The sequence below is a fragment of the Otolemur garnettii genome, unplaced genomic scaffold, assembly GCF_000181295.1.
Source record: "Otolemur garnettii isolate 467f Iridium unplaced genomic scaffold, OtoGar3 scaffold00292, whole genome shotgun sequence".
Taxonomy (NCBI): Eukaryota; Metazoa; Chordata; class Mammalia; order Primates; family Galagidae; genus Otolemur; species Otolemur garnettii.
The window spans coordinates 70,076-82,855 of NW_003852687.1; the positions used below are offsets into that span (position 1 = coordinate 70,076).

Below are 12,780 nucleotides of genomic sequence, written 5' to 3' on the forward strand. Positions count from 1 at the left end.
AAAAAAAAAAAAAAAAAAATTCCTGAAGATCGACTTCAAAAAGCAGTCTTTTAGCTCACAGCTTAACTTTACAAGTGCTTTTCCTGAGAAAACCAGAGCATTTGGTATGCAGCAAGAATGCTTTAAGGGTCCTTCCCATTTTGTCACGCAGAACATCCTAACTATCCGTCGAGGATGGGTTTCATGGGGTGAGCCCTTCTTGCTGGGTTGGTTCCTAGCTGCCAGGATGCGACAGTGCAGAGCTCTGGTGCCGTGGAGTGCTGGCAGCCTTGTTCAGCGCTGGTTACTTCTGTGCCAGGATAGCTAACCAACACTGCAGTAGTGCACAGACACAGCTTTACCCTCAGGGACAGCCTGAGTGCCTTGGGAACCTCAGAGGTCCAGGAATCATACCCTTGAAAAGCACTGTGCTACAAAATACCATTTTCAGTTACACCGCAGCCCTTAGGGAAGGCCATGGCCAGCTCCATACTCTAGCCTAAGATTCCACCCAACTCACATGACTTGAATCATAGTCTTCCTGCTAACTGACCCTCGTTACTCTTGACAGAGCCTCTTAAGGGAACTACTAAGCAAACTGAGACCCCCCAAGAGTGATCTTCCCAGGCCTCCCCACTACCCAGACACACACATATCTTTAACACTGCCAAAAAGGAGGCGACCCTCTCTCTATTCAATCTTCCCCAAGTCGTGGTCTGGACAAACCAACCCTGATGTGTGCCAGTCTCTTCTGTCTCCGCTTTCCATTTCAAATATCCCCTCCCACTCACTATTTCAACTCCTTTTGTCTGGTGACCAAAAAACTTGTAACTGGAAAACCATCCTACATTTTCCAGTCTATATCTTGCTAGGCCTCTCTCCTGCATACACACTATTGTGCATATATGTGGCTACTTTCCTAAAATGCCACCTTCTACTTCTGTGAAATCACATGGTACTAGTTTTTTTTTTTTTTTGCAGTTTTTGGCTGGGGCAGGTTTGAATCCGCCACCTCCGGTATATGGGGCCAGCACTCTACTCCTTGAGCCAGAGGTGCCGCCTGGTACTAGTGTTTTTAATTTGTCTATTCCTTCTATATGCAAGGGACCCTATATTCAATTGCCCACTGAACAGGCGTGTTCTCTAGCTTCTTACAATTTTGTTCTTTTTTTTCTGCAGTTTTTGACTGGAGCTGGGTTTGAACCTACCACCTCCAGCATATGGGGCTGGTGCCCTACTCCTTTGAGCCACAGGGCACCACCCCCAATTTTGTTCTTTTAACTTCTCAACCTTTCCATATGAGATTTCAAAGGCCATGGGTTAATTAACTACCAAGACTATCTTGAGCCTAGAATGATCAACCTTCAGGTCAATAAATACAACTCAGTGAGGGTAATAAAAGCATTTATAGCCTGTGATCCCATGATGCCATTTACAACCAATGCATGTTTCCATATGGGCAATAACTAAGTCTGTAAGCTTTTCAAACATTAGGTTGTCTAAGAAATGGAGGCAAACTTCCTACTATTTAATTTTTTTTTTTTTTTTTTTTTGCAGTTTTGGCCAGGCTGGGTTTGAACTCGCCACCTCTGGGTTATGGGGCCAGCGTCCTACTCCTTGAGCCATAGGCACCGCCCCCTACTATTTAATTTTTTAAAATGTATTTTTGGCCAGGTGCTGTTGTTCACTCTTATAATCGTAGCACTCTGAGAGGCTGAGGTGAGAGAAACATGTGAGCCCAGGAGTTCAAGACCAGCTTGATCAGAAGCGAGACTCCTGTCTCTACAAAAAAAAAAAGAGCTGGGTGCAGGGGCTTGCACCTGTAGTCCCAGCTACTCGGGAGTCTAAGTGAGGAGGATCACTTGAGCCCAAGAGTTTGAAGTTGCAGTGATCTATGATGACACCACGGCACTCTAGACAGGCAACAAGAGTGAGACTCGGTCTCCAATGAAAAATAAAAAACAAACAACCTATCTTTTTAAAATTAAAAAAGTAAAAAATGGAGAGAAAGAATGTAATTATCTTTCCTCACTCTGAGGGCCACCCGTTGGTTTGTCTGCAGTGTCCACTGCCCCTCTCATCACCTGTAGCTCTAATCAGCTAGGGGCAGCTCTCAGACTTGTTCACATTCCAATTGTGCTGCAGGAACAGTGACACTGGCCTGGTGACAACTGCTGGTCAAGGATGGGTATGACATCCAAACAGGGCAAAAATAAGTGAGAGTCAGCTCCATGACTTGGGCTGAAACAGGTTATAGGTCAAACCTGTCACTGCTGGTGGCCCAAAGGAAGACACAGTTGAATGAAACAGGAGTCCAGATCACAGTTAGGAGGCTGAGACTGCAAGCCCAGGTGCTGCTGGGTTTCTCAGCTGTGAGAGCCAATAAAGTACTCTTCAGGCCTAAGCCAATAGGCGGTCAATTCTTGTGGAACTGAAAAGGCTGGACAGCTGACCTACCAAACCTAGCCCTCTGGCCTATGTGAGTGACTCCCCCACCTTCCCGGTTCCCTCTATCCCCCAGCCCCACTGCTCATCTTCTGGCATATTTCACTGAATTATTTTCTATATGTTTTCTTTATATAGTTGAAATTATACTGTATATAAACAAATGCCATTTTACATTCTCTGTAGTAAATATGTATATTTTCCTACACTACAAAAACTTTGTAAAAATCACTTGTAGCAGCTTTAAAATATTCCTTTAAGTAGACATATATCATAATTTACTCAACCATTTTGGTCAGCAGTTGGCATTTGGAATGTTTCTAATGCCTAACAGGTCTTTTAAATTTTTTTTTCTTTTTTTTGAGACGGAGCCGCAAGCTATCCCCCCTGGGTAGAGAGCCATGGCATCACGCTCACAGCAACCTCCAACTCCTGGGCTCAAGCGAGTCTCCTGCCTCAGCCTCCCAAGTAGCTGGGACTACAGGCGCCCACCACAACGCCTGGCCATTTTGTTTTTGGTTGCAGCCGTCATTGTTGTTTGGCGGGCCCGGGCTGGGGATTTGAACCCGCCACCTTAGGTGTATGTGGCTGGCGCCTTAGCCGCTTGAGCCACAGGCGCCGAGCCAGGTCTTTTAAATTTAACACAGCCCAAACCAAATTCTCAATTGCTGTCACCCAAACTGCTCCTCCTAGAGTTCCCTCAACTGTAATTCCCACAGTATACCCTGTGAATTATGTTTTCCTTAAGAAAGAAAGGAGAGGGCAGCGCCTGTAGCTCAAGGCGTAGGGTGCTGGCCCCATATACCGGAGGTGGCGGGTTCAAACCCAGCCCTGGCCAAAAACTTCAAAAAAGAAAGAAAGGAGAGACAGCAAATAAATGTCTTTGTCTTTTGCTTGTTTATTTGAACATTGTTGTCTTAGATTTTTCTCTGCTCTTTGCATGCTAATACTGATGAATCTAATGCTAATAACTAATACAGTCGCTAAACCCTCTTAACTATCCTATGTGGTGGGAACTACAATTTGTACCTATTTTGAGTTAGGAAATCATCAAACAGAAAGTTTCTGTCCAAAATCAAAGGCTCTAAATGGTGGAACTCTAGTTGAACTCAGCACACTGCTGTGCTGCTTTCTACAGAACAGGATAGGGATCCTTAAAATGTTAATCAATTTAGAACATTTTGGACCTACTGTCCATACTTGATATGCTTACTCTTAAGTTTTTTGTTTTTATTTGGAGACAGAGTCCCTCTTACTCTATTGCCCTGGGTAGAGTGCTGTGGCATCATCAGAGCTCAAACCTCAAACTCTTGGGCTCAAGTGATCCTCTTGCATCAGCCTCCGGAGTAGCTGGGACTACAGGTGCCTGCCATCACATGGCTAGTTTTTTTGTTTTTGGTTTCACTCTTGTTCAGGCTGGTCTTGAATTTCTCAGCTCAGGCAATCAGAGTGCTGAGACAGCCCACCTTCTTTTTGAAGTTTTAAACTTTTTTTTTGTAAAGACAGAGTCTCATTTTATTGCCCTCAGTAGAGTGCCATGGTGTCACACAGCTCACAGCAACCTCCTGGGCTTAGGCAATTCTCTTGGCTCAGCCTCCCGAGTTGCTGGAACTACAGGCGCCCGCCACAAGGCCGGCTATTTTTTTGTTGCAATTTGTCTGGGGCCAGGTTTGAACCCCTCACCCTCGGTATATGAGGCTGGTGCCCTACCCACTGAGCCACAGGCACAGCCCTGAAGCTTTAAACATTTATGTGATCAACTCCACTTCCTTAACGTTTGTTTTCTGCATTTTTTTTTTTTGAGACACAGCCTCAAGCTATCACCCTGGGTAGAGTGCTGTGGCATCACAGTTCACAGTAACTTTCAACTCTTGGGCTCAAGTGATTCTCCTGCCTCTGCCTCCCAAGTAGCTGGGACTATAGGCATCTGCCACAACACCCAGCTATTTTTTGGTTGCAGCCATCATTGTTGTTTGGTGAGCCCAGGCTGGATTCAAATCCTCCAGCTTTTGTATGTGGCTAGGGCCTTAGCCGCTTGAGCCACAGGTGCAGAGCCTCTGCATTTATTTTTAAAGCTTAGGAAGATAAATATTCTCCATGCAGAGATCAGAAAAATACTGACTACTCTAACTATTGTTTTTAGTTGTATTACTTTTTAAAAAGTATTTAATTGCCAATTCTTTAGGAATTTATTTTAATGTGTGAATAATGATTTTAATTGATTTTTTTCAAAATAGCAATTCAACTACACAAGGACCATCTGCTAAATAATAATTTCTCCCCCTTCATTTGAGAGAATCCTAAGCTTAGATTCCTTTGAAGAAAAATCTACAATACTACTGGTTCATGGGACTCAGCTATTAAAAATTTCCAACAGACGTGAAAAAATATTAATTAAAGAAAAACAAATTAAATGCCACTCCCCTCCATTTAGGCAGCAGACCTTAAGAGTTCAATATGGAGAATTTCTGGAACAAAAGACACGAGACAGAATTGCCAAACTGCCCTCATTCAGCCAGTTTACACTCCACTAGCCATCTCTGACAACAGAGGTTTCACTGAAGTCTTACCACACAGTGGGTTATCAAACTTTTTGATGTCTGCTACTATGATGACTGGGGGTGAAAAAACCAAAAAGCAATTACTGACTTTTCAATGTTCATCCATTGTATGAGTAAAATAAGCAAGCACCTCTTCCCATATTCAAGAGATGCTTCCATTTCCTTTTCTGTGAACTCTCATTAACTAGAAGTTTCAATGTTTTGGCCAGAAGGTTTTACTCTCTGAGTTCTCTGAGGTCTCTGCTTCATTTCTTGATGTCATTTTTACACAGATACAGACTATCAGTTCACTGCAGGCAGATTCTTAATTTCTCTTATTAGTGGCTCTAAGTCCAGGGTTTTAGAAGCTTTGATGGCACAGAACACCCAAACATATATACTGAATGAATTTATGTTGTATTAAAAAACTAAAAAAAACTCAGTAATAGGTTAAACATGGCACAAAATCTTTGCAGCTCCTCCCATCAGTGGGAGGATTTATTTTCCCATCACTTGAATCTGGGCTGACCATGTGATCTGCTTTGACTTACAAAATGTAGCATAAGTGTTCTTCTGAGACCGGGTCTCCTGAGTGCCTTGCAGTTCCTGCTCTGGCTCTTCGGGAATCATCCTACTATCATGAGAAGCCCATGCTGTAGTCCACTGTAGGATGAGACCACTGCGAGGGGAAAGCCAACTGCAAGACGTGGTGCAGCCACCTTCAACAACCTTGCTTGGGGCGAGCCAGTACATGGCCACAGTGCACGGCCCATCCCACCCAGCTGGGTCAGCCTGATAAGACTCATGAACAAATACATGGGTGTTATTTCAAGCCCCTGAGTTTTGGGATGTTTGTTACACAGCAATAGACAACTGACGTGCCCTTCAAGGTCCAACATGAGACTGGTTAAAAATGCTTACAGACCATCTCTGCAAGGAAAAGCTTTCAGTCTTGGGAGCTCAGATTCTAGACCTACAAATGCCAATAGTATGGAGAGTCACATCCCATGATGCAGGTACTACGACTAATCTTACTTTATAAGTAAGTGAGGACCCAAGAGGTTAAGTAATTTGTCTAAAGGTCACACGGCTAGTACCATATTTTGCTGTGTATAATGCACACATAATGTTTTTGGGCCAAACTCTCATTTTAATTTTTTAATTCAATTTTTTATTTTTTTATATTTAAGTACTTGTTTTATGTGTAAGAAAGGAATTTTAGCATTTATTTTTAACATGATAAAAGAAATTTTATGTAACAAGTACATAAAGATATAAGGTATAAGAAATTTTATGTGCCAATAACAATTTACAATATTTATGCAGCATAGAAGGTCAAGAGCTCTTCCTCACTGTCAGTATCAGAAATATTGTCTTCTGGCTTGGCACCTGTAGCTCAAGTGGCTAAGGCGCCAGCCACATACACCTAAGGTGGCGGGTTCGAATCTAGCCTGGGCCCGCCAAAGAACAATGATGGCTGCAACCCCAAAAAATAACCAGGTGTTGTTGTGGCAGGCGCCTGTGGTCCCAGCTACTTGGGAGGTGGAGGCAGGAGACTCACTTGAGCCCAGGAGTTGGAGGTTGCTGTGACCTGTGATGCCACAGCACTCTATCCAGGGGGACAGCTTGAGGCTCTGTCTCAAAAAAAAAAAAAAAAGAAAAGAAAAAGAAAAGAAATATCATCTTCTTCAATTTCTCCATTATTGGCATCTTCTGAAGAGTCCCTTTTCTCATCCCAGTATATTTCACCACCCTCAGTTCTACCCATGGCCTTGTTGAAGTCACCTTTTTTAAATGATTTCATAACCACTTCCTCTTGACACCATTCCACAATCTTAGGATCCAATCACAAACTTAGGCAATGGATGCTTTCCTGATTCTGCCTGTATGTGTTAAATCATTGCCAGTTGACTGCATCTGTGACGTCCACTTTCTTCACTGGGGCCTAAGGGCTTGTTTACTGACACATCTAGAAGTTGCAGGTGGCTGGTTAGCCACCAGGTATTACAGCAAGTTGAGCTTTCAAGTTCTCTGCAATTGATTTGGCACTTTGTGTAACATGGGCTTTGAAGTGATCAAAAACAAAGCTGTTAGTTTCCATAAGTAATCCTCCAGGCCCTCGTGACCAGCTTGGTCAAACTGGATTTCCATGCCTTCTTCATCCATCCATCCTTTTTCATACACGCAAACAGTAACTCCACTTGGAATCTTCTTTTGGAAACATTTTTCCTTCCATAGATGATCACAGATGGCAGCTTTATCCCATCTGCACAACAGGCTAGAACAATAGTGAAATGTGTTTTCTCATGTCCACTAGCTTTAATTTAACAGCCACAGTCTTTGATCCTTTGATGTCCACAGTTTTGTTGGATGGCACATCAGATGTGAGTGGGACCTCATCCACACTGGCACAGCTCAAAGCTGAAAGCCTTTTGAAGACTGATAATACAAGAATGGAATTCCAAAGCTTGATTCTCATAGCCTGCTCAAAGTTTGGAGGCAAGTTATGTTCTTGTCCTTGTGCTCAAACCTTCTCCCTCCTAAAATTTCTCATGATGAGAAATCATCAATGTTTTTTTCTTATGCCGTCCTTTTACCCTCTTCTTGAATTATCTTATTTGAAACAGAGACCCCAGTTTGATGCTGCTGTTCCTGAGCCTGGTCTCACCTGCTGCTGCACCACCAGCCGCTTTGGAGGTTCCCTCTGCATTGCCTTCTTTTGAATGGCACCTGAAGAAGCCTTTCTTTCTGCTGCCTCTGCAATCTAAAGACACTGTCTGTGGGAGGAAGTCCCAACTGTCTCTCGGCAGATCTGCTGCCATGCTCTTTAGCATATTTAAATAACTGTTAGCTTAAAATTTACAGTGTACGAAACCATTTCGATATTTTTCAATGGATTTTTCCAATAATTTTTGTAAAAATATCAGCTAGATTGCTAGCTCCCACCTAAAGTGTATGAAGAGAAATACGTAACTCTATGCTTTTGCTGCAAGTTCATCATAAGTTTAATAACACTAATTACCGTATTCCAGGGTATTATTTTGCATATAGGTATCATTATTGCTTTCTAGAGTTACACTTTTAATGCAAAAGCATAAATAAAATAATATGAAACATTTATATAGATACAGAATTATTGCTACTCACATATAATGTGCATCCTTATTTTTCCCTTAAAAATTTGGGCAAAAACTCTGCATCATACATGGCAAAACAAGGCAAGTGGCTGGGCTGTGGGCTGAAGCCAGGAGGTCTGGCTGCAAAGCCTGTGCTACTAACACATGATGTTTTGCTGCTCACTCCAGCACCACCAACTCTAATTTCTCTCTGCTTTCTTTATTGTATTTATAGCCTTTCCACAATTCTTTATTATATCACTCACTACCTCTATCTCCAAATTAATTTCCTGGATTTTGGTGATGTTACCATGTGAATGAACCAATCTCAATGTTCATGACCTTTACCTAAAGAAAATAAGCTTTAAAAAAAGAGGCTGAGAAGTAATTTGTCACAAATCATGCTTACCTATGGAAAAGAGTAAGAAAACAAGTAAAGAAGAAAAGTCTTGGAGTAGGCCTACTTATCATAAAATCTTAAACAGGCACTTTAGTTACATACGGACTTTTTACAAAGGCAACTCCGGAAGTAACATTCAGGTCGCATGCTCAGGAGATACATTAACCAAGCCAATCTAATCAGTAATATGTGCCACCCATGTCAAATTCTAACTAAGAAATCTTACAACCAATAAATTATATAATTACACAATTATGACCATATAGGTACACCTAGCCTGTGTACACTGGTACAAAAAAAAGGTAAAGGTTAATCTGGGATTCTGACAATCAGGAGTATTTCTTGCTTTCTTACCTATTCTCTCTGTAATTCTAAACTGTCTACAATGATGATATACGACCTTTATATCAAAGGATAAAAAGAAAGTTTTCCCTATATCCAAAAGTTCTCAATTCTAAATAATCAAGTGTTTCTCAACATTGGGGCTCAGGTCAATACATTAAACAATAAACATCTAAGTAGACAGTTAAATATTATGTATACACATACATATAGAGAAAATACAGCAAAAATTAGAATAAGCTAAATTTCAAGAGAACGCTGGATAAAAATACTATAAAATCATTAAAAATAAACCATATCTATACAATAACATGGAAAAACAATAAAACACAACTCTATTAATAGTGACATTTAGAGAATATTTATAAAGAATTCCATTTTCTTAATTATTTCTATGATTTTTGAATTTTTATCACAAAATGTGAGCCTTTGTAATTATTTGTAAAAGCTGATTCTGGGCAAGCATGTGTGATGTGTGCACACTGGGGAGAGATAATGAAGTCAGGGTCCCATTCAGATCCCTTTCTTCAGTTTTAAGGAACCCTATGTAAACCCACCTAGAAAATCCAGGATAAAATTCCTACCTTAAAAGTCATCTGATGAACAACCAACCTTAATTGCATCTGCAACTGTAACTGCTCCTTACCAAACCTAACCCATTCACCAATTCTACAGATTAGGATGCGGCCACCTTGGAGCGGGGAATGAGGAGAGTCATTATTCTGCCTACTAGGGTTTCACAAAAGTATATGTACGTACAATTTTAAAAAAATAGCTACCTGATATATCTCAGAAGTTAAGTGTTAGATGGGAGTAAAGGATAATACAACTATTAAACTACATTAAAGTAAAAAACACATCAAAAGATAAAAATCTAACCTATCACACTTTTCCTTTTACTGGTCTTGTATCTAAGAAATCTTAGCCTAACCTAACCAAGATCATGAAGATTCTGTCCTATGCTCTCTTCTTGAAGTTTAATACTTTTAGGACTTTTATTTAGGTCTGCGTTCCATTTTTAGGGTTTTTGTTTCCCACATTGATGTCTTGATTATTCCAGCACCATTTGTTGAAGAGACTGGTAAAACCCACAATATGGGTTTTTATAAATCTCAAATGCACTATGCTGACAGAGGAATCCAGACACAGAGTTGCTTACACAGCCCATGATTCCCTTAAATGATGTGCTGGAAAAGGCACAAATGCAGGGATAGAAAGCAGATCAGTGTCTAGCAGAGACCTGGGAAAGGAACTACCTATAAGAGGGGCTTTTGAGGACGATGAAAATATTCTATGCCTCAACTACAGTTGTGGTCACATGACAACATACATATGTTAAAACTCAAAGACCTGCACAACTACAAAGGGTACATTTCCCTCTTATGTAAATTATTCTTCAATAAATCTGACTTAAAAAATTACCAAACAACAAGATAAAAAGGGATAATTTCTTTTGTAGGCTCCTAGACTTTCTGAACCCTAGAAATATGAATGTAGTTCAAGTTAAAAAGCAGCAAAGAACCTGAAAGATGGAAAACCAGACAGTCATCACTAGACTCTCCTGCTCTCCTGCCACTGCTCCCAAATAAAAAGGGAAGAGAGCAACAAAGAGTAAGCACCAAATAAGGACTTCTGCAACAGCCACAGGCTAACTTTCCAGGCAAGTGCTCTCACAACGAATCAAACAAATACAAAGCTAAGCCTAAAAAGAACTAATCAGTGAGATAATATTTACCTTTGGAGTCAGCATTTGGGAACAGCCTGTTCCATGGCACCTTATTTTTGTGTGGAAGAGAAAGCAAATAGTTTCTAGCTTTTAAATTTATTATACAATTCAGGTCTTCCTGTGATGGGGATCCAAGAATACCTATCAGATAAAGTAATTAGCTGTTAATTTTAAGACCAAGGCAACAATCAGCAGTAGGACAAAATGAACCCTGGTAATTAACATCTTCTGACCACCTCCCAATGCTTACATCGTTATCTTTCTTTTTAAATTTTTGCAAAAAGATCATTAACATTTTAAATCAGAGAAGGTTAAAACTCATGCCTACCACGGATAGGTAGGCATTAGAATTAGAGTTATTAGAATTCTTCTGAATTTAATGAAGTGACTTTGCATGTAAACCGAGCAAACCTCTCTCCTGCAGTGCTGGGGAACCTTACCCAGGATGTGGTTCAACTGGTCGAGGTAATGCTTCCCTGGAAAGATGGGCCTGTTGGAGAGCATTTCTGCCAGAATGCAGCCTACAGACCAAATATCGATGGACTTGGTATAGCCCTGGAAGAGAAAGGAAAAAAAGGCCAAGAATGAGATCTGGTGTTCCAGAACAGGAGGAGCTCTTCCTAGACGAGAGGCACATGGCTGATGGAGTTCCAGCTTCTCCTTTGAGTTCATAATTCAGAAATAAAAGTAGACAATGCAGAAAACAAAAGATGATTTGTCTTTCTTATGAGAGGCAGAACAACCAAGATTACCTGATTTCCTAAGTTGATTAACTTACTAAATTAGAATTATGAAGTATATATGTCAGTCTTTTTTTAAAAGGATTTAAGAGAAATATTAAGAAATCTTATAAGTAGAGCTATGAAAAGGAGAAAGTAGTAACACTCACTGCTATACGACATTTGTGGCCCATCTGCTCATTATTGAAAATATGAAAATCAACTCCAAAGAAGGAGTACTGCTATGCTTCCAGAAAGTCATTTTCTTTTAGGGGGAAGTAGGGTCTTCTTGTCGTCTAGGCAAGAGTGCAGTGGCATCATCATAGCTCACTGCAATCTGAAATTCTAGAGCTCAACCAATCTTCCCGCCTTAGCCTCCCAAGTAGCTGGAACTATTAGGCATGTGCCACTATGCCTGGCTAATTTAAAAAAATTGTTTTTTGTAGAAAGACTATGTCTTGCCATGTTGCTCAGGGCTACTCTCACCCTCTTGGGCTCATTCAAGGGATCCTTCTGCCTCAGCCTCCCAATGTTCTAGGATTACAGGTGTGAACCACTGTACCCAGTCCTAGAATATCTTTACACATTTTGCTAATCATATTTTAAAAAACTGGGTTGGAAATCCTTGATCTGGGGAGAGGGCAGTATGCACTGGTTCCACCATATTTTACCAATTTCTGCTTTATAATATTGTCATCTTTTCCTATTTATTTTTTAGGTATAACTTTTCTTTTAAAGGAATCCTGTTGAGGAAGTCAAAGAAGCATTCTGTCTGAATCATAACAACAGGGCAAGAAAGAAGTTTCTCCAAGGAAAGTAAGTTGGATTCTTTTTAGTAGTCCATTATAAGATTGAAATAAGCTGAATTCTATGGAAAATGTTAGGTATAGAATGGAAGAAGAAATGCAGAAATTCCTAGGAAAAAAGAAAGTTGGAGTCAAATATTAAAATTTAGGGAAACAGAATGAAATTGTTTTGAAAAATCCAACAAAGAACCAGTGATCAGATATACAGCCAAAATAAAATGGGGTTGAATTTACAGTAATTCTTTCTAAAACTCCTATAATCCAAAATAACTTTTGTTTTGAACCAAAGCTAAGAAAAAGGAAATACTGACTGCATACAAAAAATAGAGAAAGGGCTGCTCCAGGTCTGGGACAGGGAAAGTACTAGATAAACCTAAAGCATCTAGTGCCAGGAAGCAAGGAAGCACCCACCGCTGTGGGGAGATAGCAAGAGCTTCCACCTGCCAAATCTGGGACAATGTGAGCATCAATGAACATAATGGTAGGAATATATTATAAACCATTGGATAAATAAACAGAACTAAAATATCGAAGGAATGATAGAGGTACAAAATCATCAATGCATGAAGACCAGTGGGTGAAATTTGGTAAAGAAGATAACTTGCTGAATCTTAAACTATTAATTACAAAGGGGGAAATAATAACCTTATGGTGGACACTTGGAGACACCATCTTAACCAAAAGATTAACATGAATATCGGCTCGGC

At 40.4% G+C, this 12,780-nt stretch overlaps 1 protein-coding gene across 1 annotated transcript in view; it reads right to left on the minus strand.

Moving 5' to 3' along the window:
* Positions 1-12,780, minus strand: part of MAPK1 (mitogen-activated protein kinase 1) — a 107,614-nt gene that overhangs the window by 14,818 nt on the left and 80,016 nt on the right. The window contains exons 5-6 of the mRNA XM_003803280.3: positions 10,989-11,103; positions 10,558-10,689 (exon numbers count right to left, since the gene is read on the minus strand). Coding sequence (XP_003803328.1) covers positions 10,558-10,689; positions 10,989-11,103 — 247 coding nt within the window. The remainder of the gene's footprint in view (positions 1-10,557; positions 10,690-10,988; positions 11,104-12,780) is intronic.